General features: G+C 38.9%; 1 protein-coding gene and 1 long non-coding RNA gene across 6 annotated transcripts in view; one reads left to right on the top strand and one right to left on the bottom strand.

Moving 5' to 3' along the window:
- The window catches only part of LOC122077285 (thylakoid lumenal 29 kDa protein, chloroplastic), a 37241-nt gene extending 17649 nt beyond the window's left edge, over nucleotides 1–19592 (bottom strand). The window contains exons 1-8 of one of the 4 annotated variants that reach the window (XM_042643179.1): nucleotides 19384–19587; nucleotides 19057–19155; nucleotides 11837–11921; nucleotides 11722–11756; nucleotides 11561–11626; nucleotides 11361–11401; nucleotides 10227–10357; nucleotides 9678–9784 (exon numbers count right to left, since the gene is read on the bottom strand). In XM_042643179.1, coding sequence (XP_042499113.1) covers nucleotides 9678–9784; nucleotides 10227–10357; nucleotides 11361–11401; nucleotides 11561–11626; nucleotides 11722–11756; nucleotides 11837–11921; nucleotides 19057–19155; nucleotides 19384–19476 — 657 coding nt within the window. In that variant the 5' untranslated portion in view covers nucleotides 19477–19587. Of the gene's footprint in view, nucleotides 1–9677; nucleotides 9785–10226; nucleotides 10358–11360; nucleotides 11402–11560; nucleotides 11627–11721; nucleotides 11757–11836; nucleotides 11922–19056; nucleotides 19156–19376 lie in introns of all 4 variants that reach the window. The other 3 variants (XM_042643178.1, XM_042643181.1, XM_042643180.1) reach the window with 3 other exon arrangements.
- Nucleotides 19593–21386: 1794 nt separating this feature from the next.
- Nucleotides 21387–26733, top strand: LOC122077286. 2 transcript variants are annotated; one of them, XR_006139755.1, is made up of 3 exons: nucleotides 21387–21822; nucleotides 22803–22977; nucleotides 25331–26733. It is a non-coding gene; the product is annotated as an uncharacterized LOC122077286 (long non-coding RNA). The 2 variants fall into 2 exon arrangements; XR_006139754.1 differs by having other exon boundaries at nucleotides 21407–21822; nucleotides 22824–22977.
- The last annotated feature ends 663 nt before the right edge of the window (nucleotides 26734–27396 follow it).

Here is a 27396-nt window from a genome sequence, read left to right on the forward strand (position 1 = left end):
AGATCTGAACATGTAGACATCAATAAAATATATCGGCAACAAGCAAGCATAAGCATCAATAAGCACTATCGGCAGTAAGCACATATATGCATCAAACAACTCCTATAGGTAGGATAACTAGATCAATCAATCAAGAACAACAGCCTCAAACCTGACCACCATCATATAGGTAGAGTAAAATAGAAGGAGAGGCGGCGGCTTCAAATCATCAAGCAATCAGCCACTTAATCCAACAGTAAAGGCAAGGTAGATCTTCACAAAGGAAAAATCACTCCATTAGGGATTAGATAATAGCAGTTGCAGCAATGAGTGGCTGGGCACCAAGAAGAAGAACCTCTAAATCGTAACCAACAGATTTCTTGTCTTCGGAACCCAATTAATTTAACTACAGCAGTTCTGATACCATGTTACAATCTCAGAAGCTGTAGCTAAACCAGAAAACCAGAAACAAGAATGATAAGAGAGAGAGAGAAAAGAGAAGAGAGGAAGAAGATGAAGTAACCAAAGGAAGTCTCAAGAATGGAGAGCAACCTGAGGTTAATTCAATGTGAATCTAACCTCAGGTTCTCTTTTGAATATATAACATTAGGTCAAGAGGAAAGACAATAAAGCCCCCCACTTACATAAGGAAAATCCGAAAAAGACCCAAACAAACATAACAAGGACCAAATGGTCCCTGTCGTAGGCTCTAATTTTAGCATTATTCCCTGTTTGGGAATAGCACTAAAATCAACAGACAGCATAAGCAATATCTGGGCAATTATCAACTAACCCAGTAATCTCCCCCTAGGCGATGTGGGACTAAAGTTTACACATCCTCACTGATCTCCCAAACACCCTATACTAGCCGTATTCTTGGTGGTGACACCTTACCGATTCCCAGGCGAGTCTGGTACTTGTCATATTCTTGGGTGTCACAATCTTTCCCCTTTTAGCACAACATCCCCACTCTGGCCCTACACACTATCGGGGTCTACTCTGATACCATGTAACGCCCCGGCCCTATTAACCTTGGCACAATATTGTCCTCTTTGGCCCATGGGCCTCAAGGCTTTAAAACATGTTGTGACATGTTAAGGAGGTTAGAGGCTATCAACTAGTGCAGTAATCTCCTCCTAAGCGATGTGGGACTAAAGTTTGCACACCCTCACCGATCTCCCAGGCGGGTCTGGTACTTGTCGTATTCTTAAATGTCCCAGATAAAGCTTCCCCCCAAGTTGTCGTTATGTAATAAGATCAAAAAGAGATTCTCCAGCATGCTTAGAGTATTTGACATTTACTTCTATAAGAGTATCCACTTTTTTATCATCAGTTAAGTCAAAAGTTTAATCATATTATGCACATATTTGTACTGGTTAACAAAGTGACCACCACTAGAGTAGTGAACCTTTAGTCCAAGAAAATATTTGAGAAGACCCAAATTATTTATTTTGAAGGAAGAACTTAGGATTTATTCCAATGTGGTAATAACGCCAATATCATCTACTGTAATAAGAATATAATCCACATACAACATAAACAATGCCATACCTTTAGAAGAAGAATGAAAGAATATTAATGTGTGTGTGTTAAGGTTCAATGTATCTTGTCTGTGTGCATGTTAGGATGATGGATCATCCTCACCTAATATACCTTATTCATATTATTTCTCGTCTATAAATAAAGTGAAAGTGGGCCTCTGTTAGTCATTGATAAGCCAAACCATTCTGATATTCAACTTGGCACCAGAGCCACAAAACCCTTAGAAGGGTATTTTTTGTTTTCTTGCGTTGAGCTGCCAATAGGGTCACCACTGCTAGTTCTCAAGGTCTGGCCTCTCCGGTCAACCATGGGGACTGAACATACATATGCCAACACATGTTGCACAAAATGTGACCCACTAACATCATTATTGACTTCCGTTGAGTGGTGTATGTTACACCACCTATGCTCCACCGTGGAGCCTTCATTGTTAGCCGTTAACGGCTCTACCACCATACGCAAGCCCTAACAACCTTCTAATTCTTGAAGCTAGGAATTTGCAGTCCCTAGGTACTTGTTGTCATACCTTAATGGCCCTTGCTATTGTTTCTTGGCCAAAAAACCCTTGCCAAAACTTTTAGCCCACTCTAGTGATACTTGCTTCCCCCACCAGCACTGCCTGACCTCTCAATGACCATCATCAGCATTGCCTTGCACCCAACTACCCTCACTGTTGTCCGTTACTCATTGATAGTGCCAGTGCCTATACCGTTATATCACCTTTGGTCTGTTAGGCAAACTTTTATGATGCGATAGCCCTTTGCCTTTACTTTCTATATCAGTTTTTTTAATCTGACTCAATTGCGAATAGTGGTAGCACCACCATGAGCGGACTCAGGGTAGTGAGGTGAGTCGTGTTGGGACTCATGGCCATAATCCATCTCTTTAGCTAGGTATGACAAAACTTAACAGAGCCAATTACCTTGCATGGTCCCAGGAATCTTCTCATTTATTGGATGGGGTACTGACTTATGTTAAATATAACACCAGCCCTCTTTTTTATAATAACACAGAGAAAGTTCTAGAATATTACAAGGACCATTAAACCCCTTAGGGACCTAAAGACCTGTCAGGAATCTGACACTTTCCCTAAAACCCATCATTAACGCACTCCACTCAAGCTGGTGTATAAATATCACATATGCCTAACTTGCAGATAATAGGATGAAACATCTTACTACTAAAACCTTTAGTAAATACATCAGCCAATTGTTCACTATTGGGAATAAAAGGCACAGTGATAAAACCCATATCCAGCTTCTCTTTGATGAAGTGTCAATCGATCTCCAAATGCTTGGTTTGATCATGCTAGATAGGGTTGTGGGAAATAGTAATAGCGGATTTTTTGTCACAAAAGAGCTTCACAAGAAGGGTAGCAGGGACAGCCAAATCTGTGAGAAGACCATGAAGCCATAGGAGCTCACAAATGCTATAAGTCATACTATGAAAATCTGCTTCAGCGCTTGAGCGGGCAACCACGGTTGTTTCTTGCTTCGCCATGTAACAAGGTTACCATTAATAAAGGTGTAGTAACCAGTAGTAGACCTACAATCATTAGGAGAACCTGCCTAATCAGCATCCGTGAAGGCCTTCACCCTAAGGTGATGATGAGAGTCACACATCTGCTTGGTTTGTGCAAAAGCGGGTAGGAAAAAAGTTTATTTTGGTCTTTTGGGGGCCTCAGTTAATGCAGCATCGATGTCATCGGTTATAACAGGGGTTAGTCTATGTATGCTATGATATCTAGTCCTAATGGTCATAATAAAAAGAGGTTCCCGGAGCGAAGTAAGATCTCGGAGCTTTATTCTTGCTCCTGTAATGAAGGATGGGAGGGCTTTCAATCTTGATCTTTATTGTAAAAGGAGGTTGGTCTACGATAAGCTAGCTCATCCATTTCTTGGTTAATGTTATCTTCCTACTATCTTTAGCGTTTCCCTTATGTCTCAATTGATCGTGTCTTGACTCAATCCGTTCTTCATTGAACAACTTGATGTGAAGACGATGTTTCTTCATGGTGAATTATGGGAACAAATTTACATAGAGCAGCATAAAGGTTTTACAGTGCAAGGAAAGGAAGATCATGTTTAACTGCTTAATAGGTCACTTTATGGCCTTAAGTAATCCCTTAGGCAGTGGTACAAGTGCTTTGATTCCTACATGGCGCAGATTGGCTACATAAAAAGTGAGTATGATTGTTGTATGTAATGTAAAGAGTCAAATTACAATTTTATTATTTTGGTAATGCTTTATGTTGATGACATTCTCACTACTACCAAGAATAAACATGATATAGTCTCTTTAAAGTCTTTGTTGAGTGCTGAATTTGAGAAGAAGGATCTTGGTGCTACGAAAAAAAAAAAAACCTTAGCATGGAAATCCTTAGAGATAAAAGTGTAAGTAAACTTTGGGTAACTCAAAAGAGGTATGTTAAAAAGGCACTAGAGCATTCAATATGGAAAAGGCTAAGCTAGTTAGCACTCCGTTAGCTAGTCACTTCAAGTTATTTGACAAGGAGGTGGATCAAATGTCTTGGGTTCCTAATGCTAGAGCAGTCTGAAATCTCATGTATGCTATGATTTGTAACCATCCGGATTCGTCTAATGCAGTTAGTGTTGTTAGTATCTGAGTAATCCAGGGAAGGAGTATTAGAATGCAATTAAGTGAATCTTCAGATATCTGAGCAAGACTACAGATATGGGTGTTATGTTAAGTGGTAAGGGAAGTTCCACAGAGTTGACCGGATATGTAACACCCTGAATTTTAAGGCAACTAAACCCCAGTGCTAGGACTTGACTGATAAGAGGGGTAATGGGTTGTTATATTATGGATCCCACATATACAGCAGTAGAAGGGAGAAATTGGTAGATTTAATAGTCAAGTAGGAGGGTTAAAATAGTCAAAATTTATGGGAATGGCCCCACATATGTTAGGTAATGTAAGACAAAGGATTAGTCAGCTGGAAGGCCAAATATAAGGCAACTGGCCAACTCGTTTGGTTGGCAGAATACTGAGAAATTAGGTTTTCTTTGTGGGGCCCACTTCTCTGCAGCATTGCTCTTTGCACTCCCACTATGTGTGGGGTTTATTTGAGGATTTTAACCCACTATTTACCTTATGTAGGCCCTAGTGGGCAATGGGGCCTACATAAGGTTATGAGATGTTAAAGTTTTAGATTAATTTAAATCAAGTTATAGGGTCCAGCCAAACACCCCTAAGGTCTCATTTGGGCTGGCCTATAAATATTTTCTATCAGCCCTAATGCCTCATTTGTGCCATACGGTTACTATTAGCAGCAAAGAAAAGAAGAAGGAAGAGAGAAGAAAAAGAAAGGAGAAGGAGAGAAGGGAAGAAGAAAGAAAGGAAGAGGGCTTCTGCACCTAGGGCTGCTATTGAACAGTTCAGCCAACAGGTATGAAATTCTGTCATGTACAATTGCAGAATTTAAACTGGTTCATCTGAATTCATAATTAAGATTAGGGATTTTAGTCCAATAAGGACTGTAATCAGATTCCTGTGCTCTAATCAGCTTCCCAGTAGAAGAATCCCCAAAATTTAACATGGTTCTGAGACCCAATTGGCTTGAAACCATCTCTGTAAACCCTAGAACAGAGGGCTTTCAGCAATCGGGGTCAATTCCTGCAAATTGATGAGGGAATTAGGCTGATTGTAGCTTGAATTCTGCAGTAGAACAAAATCAGAATTTAAATTGGATTAAAATTGGATTTTTTAAGGTTTTAATCAGAAATTCTTTTCAGAAAAATCAAGTATGGAGCTCAATTGGAGATAACATGGGACTTTGGTGACTGTAACCTGATCATTACAGTTATAATTTGGTGTTTAAGAGGGGGAAATGATTCAATTGTGCTAAAACACTTAAATTCCCATCTAAATCCTGGAATTTCTGAAATTGGAATGTGTAAATACCCAGGTTAGCTAATCTACTCCCAGAGGTGGGTCACTATGCTGCCCACATGACTACAGACTTTCCATACAAGGGCAGACCAATTAGGCTAGAAAGGGAATCAATTTCTGGGCTTACAATGTACAGTATTAGCAGTGGTAGAATTGGATTCTGCGAAAAATGGGCTCTGGTAGGCTCGATCGGCCAACTGGTTAGGCCAAGCCATACCTGCAGATTGGAGTTTTAGAGCCGTATATGGCTGTTGGTTGGGTTTGGGTCCACCTTGTACAAGGGTGGGGCCTGCAGATATGTACTTAGTGAAACTTAGCCCTGTAAAGATGACTATGGTACAGATTTCAGGGCCTGAACCTATCACTAAATTGGCTAAGAGGACTGTGCCATAATCATGAAATGTACATAGGGAGTGCAAGACCATACCTTTTTATAGAAAATAGCACAATGAAGAAGAAGACTGCATTGGGAATCAGCCCAGTCAGCTGAGGTCTATGATAACCCACAGGTTGCCTCAGGTGGGAGTCTGATGACCTCTGTACTATGTAGCTTGGTCTGTTTAGACAAATAGGAAACCCGAGATTGTGCGGATCAGGTTAGTGAGCCACATAGGGGTTAGGGAGCCAAGTTGGTTAAGTAGGTAATTTGTTGGGAGAAATGTTGGTCAGGAATCAGTGCCTCTGTCTGACTGTTGGTTTGGATTCCGGTAAGGGAATTCAATAGGAGTTTAGGAAGTTGGGTTGTCCTTGGACAGTGAATACTGAAACCAACCTAAAATATTAATTGTGTAATTAGGCACCTAAGATACTCGGCAAAGATACGTGTGGACGGGAACTCAACGAAAAGGCATCAGATTCGGGTATCAAGGTGAGTGGATGATTGTTTTACTTTACGGAGTGTTTCTATTTACTTTTATGTTCTGCACGCTCATGTGTATGTGATGGAAACCATGTTTTAGATTTATTTTGTATAAAAATGTATATAATGCACATGTGGCATGATTTTACTGACTTTGATATAATCGAGGTTTTGTGGATGCATAGAATTATAGTTGTGTGGTGATGGTTGTAATATTGACGATCTGAGGCACGATGTGGCCGAGGTTCTTTCCGGTACCATGGGCTTAGAGGTCAGTCTTAGAGCTATGGCCACAGATGTGTGTATGGATGCTATGGATGTTATAGATGCATATAGATGTATATGGTTAGGATCACATCCCAGTGCTATAACCCCTTATCAATACGCGATAAGGTATTGGCTAATCTCACTCAGTGGTAGGTCACGGAGGACTACTACGCCCGGATACAACGTACTGTATCCTGAAAGGGCACAACATAGTACGACATACTATACGCATGACTGTCAGACAACATGGGGGACTGAGGTTCTTTTCGGGACTATAGCTGTCAGGGGTTACTGTTTAGGGGTTAGATGGGGGACTGAGGTTCTTTCTGGGACTGGCTGACTCCTGCTTGCAACTAGCTTGTATATCTGAGGCCCGACGTACTGGGAAGGGGATACCACCTATGTTGCTTATAGCACTTATACCCACATATTGAGACTTAGTAACTAGAATAGATATCTATAAATAAAATGGATCATGTGGTTGTGTATATGTGGATATTATTGTGAGTGTGTTGGCATCATGATGTTGTGTGTAATTGCATACTCACCCCTTACTGGGCTTATAAAGCTCACCCTCGTGGATTTATATTTTTTAGATGGTGGAACCTGAGCTGGAGTGGATCGAGACTCGACAATGGTTGTGAGGTTGTGTCAATGAGACATGTGGTGGAGGATTGGGATTTTCTTTGCTTTATAGTTTAGTTATTGTACTTGTAAGATGTGATTATATTATAATAATTGTGAGTTATAATTCAATTGTGTCTATAATTATTATTTATCATTTAGATTTGATCACCATGGGTTATGTAAAATATAAATTTTTCCTTATATGTGTACTCTGATTTGGTAGAAGATTTTGTACTTGTGTAAGTTCATCTCTACATTAGATCCTAGTGGTTCAGGCTGACTTGTATAGTAAGGTATCCAGTGCCGCATACCTTAGCCTAATTTGAGGCAGGGTGTGATAGGATATGTTGATTCCGACTATGTTAGTGACTTATACAGGCAAAGGTCTACTAAAGGGTATATATTTACATTAGCTGGTGGACCTATATTGTGGAGGGCAATGCTTCAGTCTATAGTTGCACTGTATACTATAGAGACAGAGTACATGGCAGAGGTTGAGACTGCTAAGGAAGGAGTCTAATTTGCTGGATTGGTTCATGAGCTGGTGTTAGAGCAAGAAGGTACAATGTTACATTGTGACAGACAGAGTGCCATACATCTTGCAAAGAATCAGGTGTTTCAAGCAAGGAAAAAGCATATTGATGTGAAGTTTCCCATGAACAGGGAGGAGGGTGCCATACATTTTGTAATATTCACTTGAGGAAAATTCATACAGATTGTAATCCTACGATTATGCTTACCAAGCCAGTAGCTACAAAGAAGTTTGAGTCATGTTTGGACTTAATTAGTGTTAATCGTTGTTGAAGGCGAGGGATGCACTGGCAAGAGTGGGTTTATACCTTTATAAAGGTAAGGAGACGAAGGCATCTACAAGCTATCTTTATAGAAGGCTCAATATAAGTCAAGCTAAGGTGGAGATTGTTGGGGATATGATGTCTTGAATTCCATCCGTGGCGAAAGTGGTGTGATTACAGAGTGCTATATAGGTATTTCGATAAATTTTCTGTATAGGGTTTTGCTATATATTTGTACTGATGGTTATTTCCCTATAAGCAATCTGAGAGAGGTATGAGGAAGAGCGTTGTAACGCTATTCTGCATTGTGATGCAGAATCTTATCTCATCGTGGACATAGGCAATCTTGCAGTACCACGTAAATCTATGTGCATTGTATGATTGTTTGTTCTTGTTTTCCCATTCTTCTCTGCATCGTTTTAGGGTTATGTTTTACTACAAACCAGTTGAAATAAACCTCCTGATTGAAATGATATCTTTCATAATCAATGACCAAAATGAAGATAATGGGTAGTCAACGGAGACTTCAAAACAGATTCTGGCAAAGGCCAGTCTATCTTTCAACTTGGTCCTCCCGTCAAAATAGAGGGGTTTCCAATCACTGATCCAGCCACGCTTAAGCCTTCCTCACCAGAAGTGCAGCGGCAAACCAGGGAGAGAGACCTAGAGAAGGATGGAGCTGAGATCAAGGCGGTCGAGCTGAAGGTAGCGGTTCCCATGCCCAAGGAGAATCTTGCGACCCACATTCCAAGGGCACCCCTCAAGCACTCAGCACTTGTCTCATTCGTCTGAAAAATTGAAGATGAAGAAATCGTTATCCAAGAGGTATGTCTCAAGTCTCCCCTTCACCTTCCATTGTTTAGCAAAAGAGGAGTTGATGATGGGGAGGCTTCTGCAATAAAGTTCCCAACAAGATGGTTTTCCCATTTCCTTGTTTTATGAACCACAAGGTTAACCAGTGTCTCACTTCTCCCTTGTTTTCTTTCGAAAGAAAAACCATTTCATCAAGCAAAAAATAGAAAAAATGAAACCTCATCCTGATTATGTCAGGTAAATACATTCATAATTAATGGAAACAGAATATATGGGGTCAGAGCTGATCCTCTTCCATTTACCCATGAGAAAAAAAACAACAGGTGAAATTTTTCCTTTCCCACTATTAACATTTTGAGGATGGTCTAAGGGAAAACCAAACCCTCTTCTCTGCCTCTTGAGAAATTCGAAATTAACAACTACTCAATCCAACTGAAATTTGTTGCTTTTGACAATTTGGGATCTAATAGGAAAAATGTTTTTGTTTAATGAATGTCAAGATGATGGAGGTCTCAAGGTGCTTCAGTGTCACAAATTGGTGTCCAAGGAAATCAGTGTGTCTGAATTAAGGACAGACAATTCCGTCCATGGTAAACATATTACATATGTTTTTACACAACTTTTCCAAGTTGTTCCATGATGACATCAAGGAAATCAAAACAGTAGTTAATCGTTTCAAATTTCACCAACATTAACAAAAAAACAATGGCATTCGAAACAATCTATTGAACTAACCTATTGGCAACTCTGAAGTCTAAACAATCAGTAGTAAACCTAGAGTTCAGGGAAAAAAAGCTCATCTGTCTGTTCATTTCATGATATTGGTGATTATGCTGCAATAGGAAGAATGTTTTCAAGATGTAAAATAGAGAAAGAAAATTAACCTGGCCATTTGAACCATATGCAGTATATAACAAGGCTCCTTTCTCTTCATTCCCACCACATTTGCGAATTGCAGAAGCAAGAAAAGTACTTTTTATTGCACTCTGTGCTGCATTAATGAAGAAAATAAAGTGATGGCCATTTGAATGGCCTTTATCTAGTAAACAAAACTGTGAACTTTACTAGAATGAAGATGGATCTTTCTGGAGAATAAAACAAAATTATGAGACTGAGGACAAGATGGCAAGAAATAATCGTGGGGAGACACCATTATATATTGTCAGTCTACTATCAAACATAAATTTGATTTGACACGACAATTTGCAAAATGTTGCTGACAGAAAGAGCTTCCCTATGTAAAGAGTGATGTTTTTAACAAACCTTCACCATATTCAACTAATTTGTCCAAAATATTCTTTTTAAGATACTGGTATTACTGTTTAATACTCAGATATTTGGTGATGGGGTATCCACCAATTGCACAATGTGGACAATTCCATATGCTGTGCAGTCAATGAAAAGGAATATCATGCATATCTCTCAAGTCTCACCTGCATATTGTATGAGATCTGCGAAGGAAATGGGTCCTCCCTTTGAATAAGAATCAATTTCATGTTTCGCTTCCTCTAGGAGTTTCAAAGCAGCAGAAAGCCCTTTATTTTCAGGTCTGATAATCTCTGAGCTTTAAGCAAGAAAAATATCAAGAAAAGGTCAAGTTAATGATGCAAGTAGTTTCAGAATTGTTAGATTAAAAGAAAGAGCTAGTAAATAAATTTTCAAATACTCAACCCACTAAAAAATCAACTTCTAATTTGATAAGGAAAATGGAGTTCCTTTCAAACTAATTTGATACAAAGGCTCAAGGACATCCCATGGGTGCAAACTTTTTTTTTTTTTGGATGAATAAATAAACTCATTACTGGAAAAGGAGAAGAATATACAATGGAGGCAAGGGAGGAGGGAGAAACAAACAGTAAACCAAAGAAGGGACAAACCCAGCAAGGTGGGGGGGAGAGACTAACCACTAACCAAGAACAAAACCATCAGTGGGGGGTGGGGGTGAAGAGGGAGACAAGATGGAGGTGGGGAGACACCAGAACACAACAATGAGCTTGTTCCTTGGGGAGTCCCATACAATGCAGGGGCGCAAAAAAGCTAGTTTAGAGTTAACATCAAAATAGATGCCATTCCAAATTTTATTGAAGGATCAAGGGTTGGACGTCCATCTATGAAGATTCCGCTCCACTCATATATGGTTTATGGTAGAACAAAAGGCGAGCTTCACGGTAGTGTCACAAATGAAGGAACCAGCAAAGGTCATATCAACCCAGAACCATTTTCCACTAAAGGAGAGAACTCTTCTTCTAGAAGGCCAACAACTACAACGGACCCTCTTCCAGATGTTGGAAAAGGTCAGGAGAAAAAGCATGAAACAATGATGGTAGACATTTGATCTGGCTGATTTTCAGTCTATGATAGTATGAGGTGTCCATTGGCTTTGAGGGGCCCTTCTGTTATACATCCACTTCAAAATGAAGATTCTAGTCATGTCTGATTCTACATTGAGCTTAAGGCATGGCTATTCCTAACGACAAGTCAACAACGTATTTATTGAAATTCCATTCTATTTCTCAACACTAAATACAATTTCTTACTAAAATATTTTTTCAAGTATGTAAAATTACCTGAACCGAATGGATCCATTAGGGCCCCCGGATTTTGTAGCCTGGAAACTTAAATAAGAATTGAATTAGTCTTTTCTTCCCCATTAGCCACCAAAAAAGAACAAACAAAAAAAGTCTTACTTTTGTCCTTGTTACAAAGCAATCAAAATGTAGCATTTGTAATCAATAGAAGTTTGAAGAGGTAAGTTTTTTAGTCTGACCTTGTCATAAGTCATAGCATCATTCAGTGCTAGAGTTAGGATGGATGGAATGAGTTCCATATTTCCCTGGAAGCATGCACACCAAAGTAAAATATGATATCTCAGGGTTACAGCACATTAAGAATACAAAATCCATCAATAAGAATGTGAATAAAATTTACCTTTAGAAAACTGTTTAGGGTTTTCTTAATACTTGCTGCAGGAATAGTACAGGCAGCTAGTTAATGCTTAGATAGATTTTAGTTTAAGGAAATAAATAGGGTCTAATGAACTTACAGAGAAATTCAGAACGTTGTTTTAGTTGTATCAGATCAGCAGCATTGGCCATTTCTACACATGAACCTGAGCACGCAACTAGTTCCTAAATGAATGAAAACTGATAGAAACTCATCATCATATCATTCTTAATGGAAATTATAAACAAATATAATTGTATAGAAGAATCAATTCACAAACTAACCAGTGTCTAGGGTTGCGCAAGAGGAAGAAGAAGAAGAAGAAAAAAAAAAAAAAAGGAAGAAAATAGGAGAAATAGGGTAGACCAAGTGGGGGAAAAGAAGTATAACCCACCAGCTGCAGTCACCTTTATTTATCACAAAATATGATTAGGTCATCAGAAGAAGACACCTTACTTGTGTATATTTACACATAACCCCTTAACTAGGAAAACAAATATCACAGAAACACTCCTATGGTTCATAACTTGTAACTCTTAACGTTCCCTCTCAAGCTGGAGCCTAGATATCACTCGTGCCCAGCTTGCAACAACCTTGAAGAAAAACATTGTGAAACAAAGCCTTGGTAAACATATCACTAAGTTATTTTATGAAGCTATCAAAACAAGTAGAGAACAGCTTCCACAACACAACATCTTGAACAAAATGAAGAGAGAAAGAGGGAGAAGAAGAGAAGAAGAAGAAGAGGAGCAGACTTGATGCCCTTGCAGTCTTCCCTACGGTCAGTCTTTATTAATAACTGAAGTAGTACAATCAAATAAGGAAAATAAGTCCTTGTGCAACAAGAAAGATAAAATAAGATATCCTAATGAGTAAGTAGAGATCTATCCTAACTAGGGAAAGAGATAAGACTGCACGAAAGTAAAACTCAACCACGATAGGGACACTCACACCCCCCATTATGGTAGACATGAAACTGCAACCCCATGGTACATACATTCTTTAACAAAACTCATGGAACAAATTTTGGTGGAAAATTCCTCTGAAGAACTGGGTGCCATTTAAATTTCATTCAATAATTATGCACGCACAAGAAGGAAAGTATGGGATTCAGACAGCTGGAGCATTTAGGTGGTGTTTGGATCAGAGGGTTGCCAGCTGCGTTTTGCTCTTTCTGCAAAGGCGATTGATGCACTGCTGTTGCAAACACACTACTAGTCTTGCTCTGATTGCAAAACAGGGGTGGAAACTTTCTAAGGAATTAAATGCTTCTAGTTGCAAGAACTGAAGTGTGGAAATTTCCATCAGAGTTCTTCCCTAGAGGCAATGAATCCCACCAGTCATGGGCAAGTCTTTCGAAGGGTAAAGCTTTACAAATAAAGGGGTTTCTTTGGAGAGAATGATACCAAATTTCAACAGCGTCTGAAATGAAATAGAAGGAGAAATAACATGTACAATATTTTTCCCAAATGTTTCGTGAAACTACCGAAATATCGTTTCATAGCATTTAGACCAAAACAATACAATTTGCAGACTCTTTTGAAGCTTTTGCTTCTTTCACCACTGAAGCGTCAAGATCTTGCAAAGTGGAGCTCCGGGGAACTACCACCACTGCTACCCCCCTAGCCAACATATATTTGGGTGCTTTCATCTTTAGGGTTCCCTCTGGTGCGAACTAGAGCCAGAAGACTTACTTCGTTCTGACGGGTTGTTTGAGCTTAAATAATCAAGTGTTCCACATGCGGCTCTTTGCCCAAAATTCTTCAATCCACTGCTGAAAATCTGGTGGATCAAGGCTCACAGGCATTTCTGAATCACCAAAATCAAATTTTAGGGGTTTTTTAAGCATCTTTGCCCAATTTTCACCCAACTTGCAAGTTTGAAGTTAAATTTTCCAAATTCCCTTCAATTTCTTGTGTTTTGTTGCCTGAATTGAATGATTCACACTCCATAATTCTAATATTAATATACTATGTGCATGAAATCATGTACTGTTGAAGTTAAATTTCCCAAATTCCTTTCAATTTGTAGGGGGCGAGCCTGTGGAACAACGTTTAAGTTGCACTATTGCAACATGTTGGTCACAGGTTCAAAACCTGGAAACAGCCTCTTCTGCGAAGTAGGGGTAAGGCTGCATAGACTTACCCCTCCCAGACCCTGCAGTAGCGGGAGCCTTGTGCACTAGGTTGCTCTTTTTGCTCTTTTTTAAGTATTCCCAAAAAAATATGGTCAAAATAACTTGGTTGAGGCTTAATTTTTTTATATGTTAAACATCGTGAGCTGATATACTAGTTCATGTAGGAGGCTTTAATTTTCTACCGAAAATATTTAATTTTCCGACTTTAAACTAAATAAAAATTCATAAACGAAAGTTTGGAGTAGAAGAATTAAAGCTCACTGCATTCTTGAACCTTGGATGTGAGGGATATTAGATCAAACATTGGATGGAATCAAGGAACTAAATCTTAGTCGAAACTGACTGAAATCTCTATGTTATCTAGGTTTGGGCCTGGCTGTATGCCATCTCCATCTTCCTCTCTAGGAACCCCATCTCTTCCCTTTTATCACTCTCCTGTCTTTTTTTTTTTTTTTTGGGAGGGGTGGGGGGGAGGGGTGTGGGGCACCCCTAACGACACCCAACTATCCCCCCACTCTCGAACAATCCATTTCCTCAAACTCCCTTAATGTGATTGGGCCCAACCCTTCCGTGGGCCCTCCATTATTCCCAGAACTTCTCTTGGCCCTACATCTATGTGGACCATTCTGTTTGGCCTCCAACCAACTCGAGCCAATACCTTGGGCACTCCTATTCTTCCCATCAACTTGATGGACCCAAACACCCAACCCCCCTTATATCCCTCTTTGACAACAAATGTCACTCTAATTCCTCCCCATTTGCAGCCCTACCCTTTGGATCTCGAACTTGAGATTGCCCACACGACTGAAACCTTCCCCAACCAGTCTCCTTTACCTGCCCCTTATGCGGTATTAGACCCTGCCACCAGCCATGTTGCCACACATACTTGTGCCCATCTGCGTCCACCCATCCCCCCCCCTTCGGGAGAATAGGCACCACCGACGGGAAAAAATTGGCCACTTGGCCAATACTACCTCGACTACTAGTTCCAAGAGACCTTTATTGCATTCGCCCATTCTACTAGATGACTCTGTGCATCATCTGAAACACTAGGGGGATCAATTATTTGTCAAAGGAGGTTGAGATTACTTCCCATACTAAATCCCTTCGCCCTGGTTTTTGTTGCCTCATTGAAACTAGAATCAAAGAACCTAATTCCATCCACATGTCTTCCTTCATTGGCCCCTCCTAGAGTCTTTGTTCCAATTACCCTCACCATCCTAACAAGCATATCAATTGCCTCTAGGATCCCTTTATTGTCCTAGTTTCAGTCCTTTTCTCCACTTTTCAGCTGCACCTCTCATTTCTGACCTTGCAATGAAAGGAAAGTTTTCTTAGGCAAATTATATTAGTATTATGTAATTTATATTTCAAAAGGAAAGTTTTCTTCGGCAAAAATCCACTTTCAAATAGTTGAGGCTTTAGAAACTAATTCAGTTTACTTCCATAGGTCCATGAAGTCTAGATCCAACATCAACTTCATTCCTATGCGTCTACCTCCTAATGGTTCATCAATTCACAAAGTTGAGGATATTAAAGAAGTGGCAGTTAACTACTTTAAGGAGTTGTTTAGGGATCCTTCTGCTTCACCTGGTCCATCCCTAAGAATTTGCTCAACAAGTTCATTCCCAGCCACCTCATCAGCACCCTCCAAGCTATTCCCACTGATGAGAAATTGAGAACGCTATCCATTTGAACAAATGATAATCTCCTGGGTTGGATGGTTTCAGTATGGGGTTCTTCTCCTCCTCCTGGGATATTATCAAGGATGATCTCATCAAGGCAATCAAGAGCTCCTTCTTCAACCCAAGTTAAATTAAGGGTATCAGTCACACCTTCCTTTGTCTCATCCCAAAAAAGGAAGGTGCCTCAGATATGGTCGACTTCAGACCCATGTCCTTATGCAACCTTCTTTACAAGTTTATTACTGAAGTGTTGTAGAGCATCAGTGATAACATCCTTCTCTATAATGATATCGTAAAGGATCTGACTGAAAATCCCACTCTCCTACTGCTCTTGTAAAGATTGTCATCCATAAAGCTTTCGATTCCTTGAGATGGGACTTTATTCCTAAGGTTGAGCTCAAGATGGTGTTCCCCCTTATATTTGTTAATTAGGTTCACCAGTACATCTCTACTCCTTTCTTCTCAGTTTTGCTTTATGGCAGTCCAACGGGGTACTTTGCATCCTCTATGGGTATTCGTCAAGGCTGCCCTAGATTTTCTCCTTAGCACTTAAAGTTCTCTCTAAGAGCATCAAATGTTGCACAACTAGAAACTCATTTCCCCCATCCCCAAGTGTAAGGCCATTAAGCTTTCTCACCTTACCTTTGTAGATAATTTAATGATTTTCTTGATAGCGAACATCATTCCCTGGAGACCATTATGTCTTGTCTACAGTTCTTTAAAGAGTTGTCAGGTCTTCACATCAGTCCTAGAAAATCTCTTATATTTCTGGTTGGGGTTTCTAATGTTGACAAAACTACTTTCTTGAAAAGACATGGTTTACTATTGGTTATCTCCCTGTCAAATATTTGGGGTTGCCTTTGATTTTGGCCAAATAGTGGGCAAGCTTGTAGCACAACGGTTAAGTTTCACTATTGCAATATGTTGGTCATAGGTTCAAAACTTGGAAGCAGGCTCTTCTGCGAAGCATGGGGTAAGGCTGCATATACTTGCCCCTCCCAGACCCTGCACTAGCAGGAGCCCCGTGCAGTGGGTTGCTCTTTTTGTCTTTGTTGGACCACATCCGAAAAGGCCTTCAGCTTTGGAAAGGCAAGTTGCTTTCTTATGCGGGTTAATTGGTGCTCATCAGATCGGTGCTCTAATCATCATATATCTATTAGTCTAGTATCTTTGGTCTTCCCTTCTCCATTATCAAAGAATTGGAATCTCTTATATGGTTTAAGATCTCGCTCTCACCCCCCATCTCACTAATCTAAAAAAGAGAGATCTCGCCAAGATATTGTATTTTTTCACGGTTGACTCAGTGGTTGGTCTCGGTCATATGGTCTTTGTAGTCCCTGAAACCAGGTATTTACCCTATTTTAGGACTCTAAACACAATGGAAACATCAGTTTTTTTAAAAATCAAACTTAAAATGGTACTTTGACCTCATACCCTATGTCAGTAGTCTCCAACTCTTCGGACCCTAAGCTAATATGCTCTATTCCACAATCCACATTCCACAATCAACACATGACACACCATAATCTTAAGAATTTAAAAGACTTCTTAGATAATTACTTAATTGATTAACAATTAACATTGATGACTGAAGAGTCACATTAACATACATTTGAAAATTTGAAATGACATAAGATAGGCTACTAATGATGTTTCGATGAAAAAATGTTTTGAGAAGATTATTTTTCACCTAAAATGGTTCTTAAGAAGAAAAGTAAATCCGAATGTGGACGAGAAGGTAATATTCTCTATTCTTTAAACTTCAATGAGTGTAGGAATGGAGACCCTCAAGCAAAAGCACCAAAATTCTTGCCCTTTGGTGTTTTTTTCTTCAAAAAAGTAGAAAGATGCGAGATCTGGCGAGATTTGGAAAGATTTTGGCGAGATATGGCGAGATCTTGTTGTTTTTCAATCTCTCCTGTGATCTCGTCTCGCTAATCTAAAGAAACGAGATCTTGCCGAGATCATGAACCATGAAAGTTGGTGTCTAAGAAGATAAGTACCTGGGTCGATTGGGTTTACCCAGGCCTCCTCCACTCTGATCTATTTGGACTGCTCTTGCCTTGTCTGATGTATCCTAAGTTTGGCATAAGATCTTGTCCTTTCGAACCACTGCTCTTGGGTCCATCTCTTCTCAGATTGTTGGTGGCACATCTACTTCCCTTTGGATCTACCATTAGCACCCTATGGGTGTCCTCCTTCACCATGTCAGTGCCAAAGCCATCTACAGTTCAGGGCCATCCAAACATTCTATGGTGCCTAATATCATTGGCTTCGTGTCCCCCCTCCCCTCGACAGCCTTCTCTCCTCTGATCACTAATGTGTGGAATGCGTTACCAGTTACCATCCATTATCAACAATCTTTAAGGTAGAGGAGATAATATCAAGTGGACCCTGCCTCTGTAGGTCTTTTCAGCTCAAAAGCGGCTTAGGAGTTTAGCAGGTCTCAGGGTACTATATCTCTATGGTGCAAGATAGTATGATTTAGGTTCCACATCCCCCAACATTGCTTCATGGTCTATGGAGCTCTCTCCAACTGCCTTCCAACACAGTCCTTCATCATTCATCGGCACTAGTCCTGTCTCGCCATCGTGTTATCCCTACTGGAATGCGACTAAAGATATATGCAATCTCTTCTTTGCTTGCTCTCTTTCTCCATCTATTTTGAAAGGGGTTCTTGCAAACTATCGGCCTAGAAGTTGTAAAATTTTCCCTGTCCAGAGGGAATGGATATGGATGGATATGTCTTTTGGCAAATCTTCCATTTGTGAAGCCATGGGCAAGGTCACCTTTAGTGCCGCCATCAACTACATTTGGATGGAGCATAATAACAGGAAATGGACCACCAAATCTAGATCTATCTGTCATTTTTTGGTATTCCATTTCTTTGGACATTAAAGCCAAGTAATCTGGTGTGGTCTCCTCTTGCATTGACTCCTCAAGGAACAGGCACATTGTTGTTTCCTGGGGCCTCTCCTCTTCTCTTTTCAGATCCCCTCCTCTGTTGTTTGAGGGCTGATCTTTTTCAGTTCCCCTCCCCCCCTCCTTTGGGTTATGTTGTATTCTTTTTTCTCTCTTTGGTAATGAATTATTATTCACCCAAAAAAAAATATATTTAATATTCTCTCTGAAGTATAGTCCTGGCTCCAACAGTAAGGAAAATAAGAACGAAATTAACATGAATGAAGCCTCTGTCATTGATAAGAAGAAGGTACTGATGGAATAAGGGCCTGTCAAGTGCAACCCTATATCAGGTGGCCTCAATGAGAACTCAATTTAGGGGTCTCTAAATCATGACTATATATAAGAGGATACTAAAAAAGAACTCTCACCTAAGAACCATGATTAGGAATGATGATTTACAGATGAGTGCACAAATTTCATTACTAACATTCAATTCAATGCTGTTGCTAGTAAAGCTACTGAGACACCATAACTAGAAAAAAAAAAAAAAACGAAAAAGAAAAAGAAGGAATCAAGTTTGATGTATTATTATACCATGCCAACGGTAGCTCCAACAAACCTAAGAACATCCCTTCTACGAATTCCATCTTCATGAGGAACTGTAGCCTGAATTTTATGACAGCAAATTCCATCCTGATATTCATATTAAATTGCTTAATTAGTAATTCTCCTAAGTTAGGTTTTATGTATTCTACTCATTATAATGACACATTATAGGATTTAGAAAGAAAAATGTATAAACGAAAAGAAAACTACAAATGCGATTGTTGGAACAAGAGCATTAAGAATTGTTGCTTTTCTATAAGCAGCATTTCATCAAATGAAAAGATGACACAGAAAATAAATAAATTAACTAATTACGGTGAAGCATCTAGTTGCAGTTGTGGATAATGGCTGGTGGTACAATGGAAGCAAAGATGGGAGGGTTGACATGAAAGCAAGTGAAACAGCCATTTCTTTCTCTTAATTTTGGTTCCCAATCGCTGAGAGTTGAGCAGAAGAGAGAGGCAGAAAGCGAGAGAGAGAGAGAGAGAGGTGTGAAGTATGATCATTTTCAGATATCCCCTAGGATTGAACTAAACGTGTGGATTACAGTGTAGTAGTATCACGTGGCATACCTCCACCAAATCACGATAAGGAGTGTTCCAAATGAGTTCTCACTCCTCCGTAGGGGTGTCAATCGAAACAGACAGGTTCGGTTCGGTTTTATTGATTTGGTGTGAGAATCAATGAGCCCAAAACATGATCCAATAAGGGATATCGGTTTTGGTTTGGTTTTGATTCGGTGTCGGTGATATTTTGGTTTTCCTTATTGCTGTGGTATTGGTTCAGTTTTCAATTTCTTACGAGGAAAACATGCATAAATTGCCATAAAATTTCTATTTACATTTCAAAAAACGGGTGGATCAAAACAGATTTATCAAACACTTTAAGCCCGTTTTTCCTTTCTCGGCACAGAAAAATGCATAAGCACGTTTTTAGGAACGTTCTTAAATGGTGTCTTATTCTCATTATCAACAACAAAGAGAATGATCACAATGATGGAGGGCTTCCTTGTGTTGAAATGTCATAAATGATTGCACCTCCATTATTGCTTTGTCACGGTAGTTTACTTTGGCATCCTTCAAGATTGGGGGAAATAATAAGAAACAGGTAGTTTACTTTGCATCCTTCAAGATTGGGGGAAATAATAAGGAACAGAGATGCAATGGGATGAAACCAGGGATTGGCATCATTATTGATTTGTCATAGTAGTTTACTTTGGCATTCTTCAAGATTGGGGGAAAGTATAAGAAAAAAGGATGATATGGAATAGAACCAAGCCTCTGATTCAATTAGATTGAAGTAGAAAACCTTTTCAAGCCTTTCACGTTCCCTATCCGGACCAGCTGGAATTATCAAAACAAGTACCAAATTCTGGTATATGGTTTTTATATTGAATCGGTGAAGGGGTCGTTGCTTGAAGCAATGGCAAAGGGCTCTTTTCGCCTATGCAGTGGTGCGGATTCGAGTCCTAGGAACCAACCTCTCCATAAAGGGGGTAAGGCTGTCTACCTATATGCCCTCCCAGAACCCTGCTTAAGTGTGGGAAGCCTTTGTGCACTGAGTAACGGTGGCTTTTGTATTAAACCGGTCCAGTTAATGTAAATTAACCAGGTTGAACCCACCTCAGACGAGCTAGACCCTAGATTGGTTGTTCTGATTGTTGCAAGAAATTCACAAACCCTTAACCAACCCAGATGGGCAAGTGGTTCAAGGTTTTTTTTTTTAATCAGAAAAATATATTTATTAAAAGAAATCCAAGGAGTTCCTTCCTTCCCATAGAAGGCAATTTTACAATAAACATCCCTGGGAAAGATCCCAAAACTCGAGGCTCCCTAGGCTAAGAAATGGGCCACTCGGTTAGAAGACTGGGGTACAAAGTGAAAACTAACAACATCAAACAAGACTGTGGTCCATGGTTGAATCGCACTGAATAACCCATGATGAGTGGGCTATCGCCAACCTTCTTTATGGACCAAGTTATCAAACCATTCAAAAGACACAAAATTCGGGCCAAAATGATCTAATATCATTATCAACCTGTGGTGTTGACGGATCTGAATTATGAGTTTCTAACTACTTTTCATTTACTCTCGTAGTTGCCTCGGTCCAACTATCCTTTGATGGCTGAATGAAGCATTGGATTACGCTCGCCCCCAACCCCACACCCTTCATCACCACATATATAGTATTTAGAGAAAATATCACTCCCCTCCCCTGAACTATGGCAAAATGTCAAGTTCCCCACACTTTTTAAAAAATATCTATCATTCCTCACCGTTTGAAATGGTTATGAAGCCAAATTTTTTTCCTAGTACCTAAACTACCCTATACTCGTTGAAAACCCGTTATACCCTTTATGAACTAAGACCTCGTTTCCTCTTAATCAATCAAAACAACTTTTTCCCTCTCAATCGATCAAGCCGCTTTTCATCTCTCTCTGTGCGCATCTCCTTCTTCACTAATCGGTTAAAACCCTTGGGATCGATTGTGCATTTCGAAGGAGTTTAAAGGCTCTCTCTCTCTCTTCGTTGGTCGGTCTCACAGCTTCCTGTGATCAATTGTGCATTTCGAAGGAGTATGAAGCTAGCCGAAGCCCTCTCTCCCTGAATCTCCTTCTTCACTTCAACCCTTTCTCTCTGCGGTGGGTTTTAGCTCGCCCTCTGCAGCCGAAACCCTCTCAAAGCCGCCTTCTGGGATAAGCATTTTTCTCTGAGAATCTCTCTTCTATTGAAGTCCTATCCTCTCAAATCGGTTGTAAGTCTTCATCTCCATTATGTCACCCTCTATCCCTAATTTTTTTTTTTCTATCATTTATTGGCTATACTTCTGTTTCTTAATTTGATGAGTGTTTGGCTTTTCTTTTCTGCTTTTAATTAAATATTAGTTGTGTTCTTCCAAATAGTTTTGCTACTTTCTGTGGGGTTCTGTTTCTTAATTTGATGAGTGTTTAGCTTTCCTTTCTCTGCTTTTAATTAGATATTATTTATGTTATTCCAAATAGTTTTGCTGACTTTCTGTGGGGTTCTGTTACTTAATTTGATGAGTATTTAGCTTTCCTTTTTCTGCTTTTAATTAGATATTATTTGTGTTCTTCCAAATAATTTTGCTGACTTTCTGTGGATTGTACAATACTGACAATTTTTGTAAGACAAATATTCTGGGAATTTTCCTCTTGAGAAACATCTCTTTTGTGTCCAACTTTCTGATAAGAGTTGTAATATATGGATATGTTTATATATTCTATAAGTTTGGGACTTGAAGTGTTTGCTAAATTGGGTCTTCAACTTACCGTATCTCCAAAGAAACATTATATTTGATGAACAATCTTGATGGCATGAAAATGTCTTTTTTCTTATGTGGATTGTCTTGGGATTCTTAATGTTTTTTGTAAGGCTTCCCCCTTGTATGCATCTTGTAGTAAATTTTCTATAGTGATGGAAGGTTTGAAATTGTTTATCCTTTTCTTGCTTGGTACTTGTTCATGACAACTGGTTCAGTTATACCTTTTTGGGTCAGTTCTTCTGAATGAAGATGTTAATTAATTTGGGTCGGAATGGGTCCTGACATGGTTTCTTCGTGGGTCGTCCACTTGGGGTAATCATATGCCCACTAGGATTAGGAACCCTAGTTGGCCAATTTTCAATAAATAAGAGGGTTTTGGCCACAAAGCTAATTAGGGTTTTGACCTAATCTCAAGAGCTCTCTCTTTCCCTATTCTCTTTTATCTCTCACAGTTGAGGGTGTGTGTCTCCAAGGTGTGTGTATCGAAGGATCTCTATTGCAATCCTTGGATTTGGAGGGTGGAATATTTCCTAGCGAGATTGCTGCAATTTTTCGTTCGTCATTGTTCGTGCGGATCGACACGTGGTGCAACTCAATCCATTTCGTTGCGAGGAAAGCTACATCGAGGTAATCTTCGTTCCCTTATTTGCTTTCCATTCAACATAAGAAAATTAAGCTCCTACAACAGGGAATCCTGATGCAAGAGGATTGCTAAATAATTAAAGAGTTTTTGTTTTCTCCCTTCCTGAAATGAAATTTGGGCATTTCTTTCCGCAGTCTGGTCCTAATCCTTCATTCACTCAAGATCTCAACTGCCCTAATTATTTTGACCATCTTTGAGTTCTACATTTTTCAGTTGTATTTTTAGATTTTCACCGAATATTTCTTCGACTTCTTAAGGTTGATGGAATACTACTCTTCTTATAGTAACATGTTTTTCAAGATATAAGCATAGTCATCTTTAATTTTGGGCTGTCTCACTTGGATTCATGTAACTAATAAAATTATGTGTTGCTTACAAAATTGAAAATTGTGACTAGAATTCTATTTCAGTAGATGGAATGAAACTTTTTTCTTTTAAATTTTGGAAAAATGACTATTGTCCATTTCATGTTATTTATGATTGGGCATTGGTAGTTATGTTACAAATAGCTATCTATCTTGCATTACTATGTCATTTAACATACATGATCATTTACTCTGTGATGGAGATCAGGGCAAGCATTTGTTATCACTTCAACATGAACACCTCAGGACTTACATTGGTAGACCTAGACAAATATTGCTATAAAGACATGGTATGTGACATATATAATACAGTTATTAGGCAAGGCCCCATAGACCATATTGTGAGATTTAAAGTGAAGTGTATACTTCCAAATAACCTAGATATGGAGTTGGACAAGGATGAAAGTGTGTATAGGATGTTTGTTTTGAATGAAGTTGTGAATTGCATTAACCTATATGTCTACGATCTGTGTGTTGATGACAATCCATCGTATACAGACACAGTCAATACCTTCCCTAGTGCGCTAGTTGTACGAGAGGATGAAACCATGGGTGGACCAGTGGAAAAAAATTATGTTCCAAATAGTGTTGTACAACAAAATGAGAGTGGTTTTGGAAATGATGTCTAGCAAAGTCAAGTTGGTTTTGCTACTATTATTCAACAAGGTCATACTGGATATGGTGGTGTGTACAACAAGACCACATCTGTGGTGGTACTAGGGTAGAACATAAAGTGAAAAGGGGTGGAGCATCTTTTAGAGCATTCAGTAGTAATGCCACCAACAATGTGATGGGTGAGACTGATTACGGTAATAAGGAGAGTGGTGGGACTAATATTGGGAACAATACAGGTAATAGTTATGCTACTGACAAGGGTAGTGGTGAGTTTGAAGTGATTAGTGATGGTGATAGTGATATAGAGTGGAAATGTTTGAGTGAAGGTGAAAATATTTTAGAAGAGAGTGATGTTGATGAGGTTCTTGAGGTAGAAAATGCGACTTTATCTGACCATGGAAATGATATAAGAAGGGAGAAGTCCAGTTATAAAGTCCATGGTCCATATGATAGATGGTCTGATTATGATTTAGTTGATTATTACAGACCAGATGTTGACAATGCTAATTATGTTTGAGATGAGAAAAAAGCTTTAGATGTTGGGATGATTTTTGATGATGTGAATCACTTTAGGTCTGTACTTAGAGATCATGTTATTCAAGGAGGTTTTCAAAATTTGAGAATTAAGAATGAGAAGACAATGGTACAAGTTGTGTACCTCACCAGGGTGTACTTGGAGCATCTATGCTTCACCTTGTGATAAAAGAGTTACATTTATGATTTGGTCAATCTATAAAGACCATTGTCGTGAGAGAGATAATGAAAACAAGGATATAGCATCCACTTGGATAGTTTCTCATCTTGTTCTCATCTTGTAACACAGTTAAAGGTAGACCCAAATATGAAGAATAATGCAACAACTGCATATTTTATAGATAATTTTAGGATTAAAGTCCCTTATCTTACACTGTACAAAGCCAAAAAGAAAGCATGTGAGCTCAATGAAGATAGTCATTCAAAGTCATATGCCAAGCTACTTGCTTATGGTCATATGGTGAACTGATAAGAGAAAGAAATTCAGGGAGTAGGTTCAAACTCCAATTGCATGAGAAGCAGGTAATGTCAGATCCCCCAGTTTTTAAACGACTATTTATTTGTTCCAAAGTTTGTATAGATGATTTTTTGAGCAGTGCAGACCATTTGTTGGGGTTGATGGTTGTCATTTAAAGGGCATGTATGAAGGTGTTTTCTTAAGCAACTTGTATGCCATTCTACATATAGCCATTGGTGATGTTTGACATAAAATGTTACTTGTCGAGATTGCAATCATTTAATTTGTATTATAATGATACTATACTCACTGTTTTTTTTTTTTTTTTTTTTTAATATTTTTTTATTATGTGTTTGTATGTTGTAGGGTCAATGTGATGCCATCTCTAATATACTCTCAAGTTGTCATCATAGATGGTGTAGTAGACATCTGTATCAAAATTTCAAGTTATAGCATCCAGGTATATTACTGAGAAAGCAGTTTTGGAGAGCAACAAAAGCATCCAATCACTTTTTTTTTTATAAGGCAATGAATGAGATGAAAGCAACTAAGAAAGAGGCTTATGAATGGCTGGGGTAAGAATCCTTCTAAGATATGAGCAAGACATGCTTTTGATTTTAGATGCAAAAGTGATCATACCGCAAATAACATGACAAAATCTTTCAACCAATGGATTTCACCTTTTAGGGGAAAGCCAATTATGACTTTGATTGACGAGATTAGGAAACAACTATGGGCAAGATGCAAAAATGATATCAGTTGGGATGTAGCTTTAAGGGAAGTGTCACACCAAAGATCAAAAGTAAATTAGATGCCATGACTACTGAAGCTAGAGACTGGATGGTTCTTACTGCTGGATTAGATGAGTTTGAAGTCACGGATAGAGAGGACAAATATGTAGTTGATTTAAAGAAACAAACTCGTGGATGCAGAGTATGGGATGGTACATGATTGCCATATAAGTATTGTGATGATTCTTACAGTTTGGAAAAATACTTGGCAGTATACATGGATATTATTCTTGTATTACATGGTCTGGGTGAGTTGAGAGAAGAACACTTTATGGGGATTGTTCAACCTCTACCATTAAAAAGGTTGGTGGGCAGGCCATATGAAAATAGGAAGAAGGAACTGGACGAAGGACCATCTAGAGAGTTCAGGAAAAGATCCAATACTGTCAGATGTGGAAGATGTAAGTCCAGTGAGTACAATGTAAGGACATGCATGGGGCCTACAGTGAATGAGAAGGAGGCCTCTTCTGGGAAGACAGTAAGAGCAAAGGTATTAAGATTACAATTACCATTACTTATAATTTTCTCCTAGTGGTATCTACTAAACAATTTTGTACTTCTTGTTTATGCAAAGAAAGGAAAGAAGTAGAAGCCAATTTGTTATCAATACTTCACAGAGAATGACCAGGTCACAAGCTTCCACCACTACTGCTGAAGTGGACATACAGTTCAAGACTAAAGCATAATTGAAATCTAAAGAGGAGAAAAGGAAAGCACGAGAAGGGAGGAAAAGGGCAATGAAAAAAGGGAGTACATTGAAGGATTGAGTACAAGGAGAAGAGAGGAGGATGAAGACAATGAACATATTTATGGTCATAAACTTTGTATTATATTTTGGAAACTGTTGTATTTGTTAAGTAGGATGGGATGTATCCTTCTGGTGATGTTAAACTTGGTGTCGATATTTGATACATATGTTCATTTTTTTGTTAGACGGATGAATTATATATCGATGGCTTTCTATGATGCTTATAGTCATTTTTTATTTGTCAACTATAGTGAGGAAATGGTGCCAAATTTTTTTTAGGTCCAACATTTTGTCCACTATGGTAATGAAATGTTGTCGAATTCTTTTTTAAGCCCACCATGTCATCCAAGTTGACTCTACAAAGTCATTAACATAATAAAGTCATATACTTATCATAATAAACATTTGTCATTCATGAAAGATAAATCCAAGTACATATATTTTTAGTGTGATTTGTCACATTATTTTACTCATAAAAATTGTTACAAGCACTCCAACAAAGAAAACTATTACAAAATGGCACAAGAGCTTCATTGATTTTGTTAATTTCTCTATTCAATCCAATCTAAACTTCTCAATGCCCACTTCCTGTTGCAACCCTTGTAACACTTCTTGTAACACCTGTAACTCCTCTCGCAACTCACAGACCTCCACTTGCAAGCCACGGACCTCCTCTTGCAAGCCATAGACCTCCCCTTGCAAGCCATAGACCTCCCCTTGCAACTCATGCAACTTAAAGGTGAGATTATCTATTGGTACTTCTCCGCTTGGCAATTCTGTTAATGTGCATTAATGAGATCACACCAAGCAAAAAGGTTACATTCATGCAATTCTGGGTAGCTGTAAAAGAGTTTGTTTGGATTATCGACTATCTCTGAGATCCTAGTGACGAC

This window comes from Macadamia integrifolia, chromosome 4, assembly GCF_013358625.1.
Source record: "Macadamia integrifolia cultivar HAES 741 chromosome 4, SCU_Mint_v3, whole genome shotgun sequence".
NCBI classification, from domain to species: domain Eukaryota; kingdom Viridiplantae; phylum Streptophyta; class Magnoliopsida; order Proteales; family Proteaceae; genus Macadamia; species Macadamia integrifolia.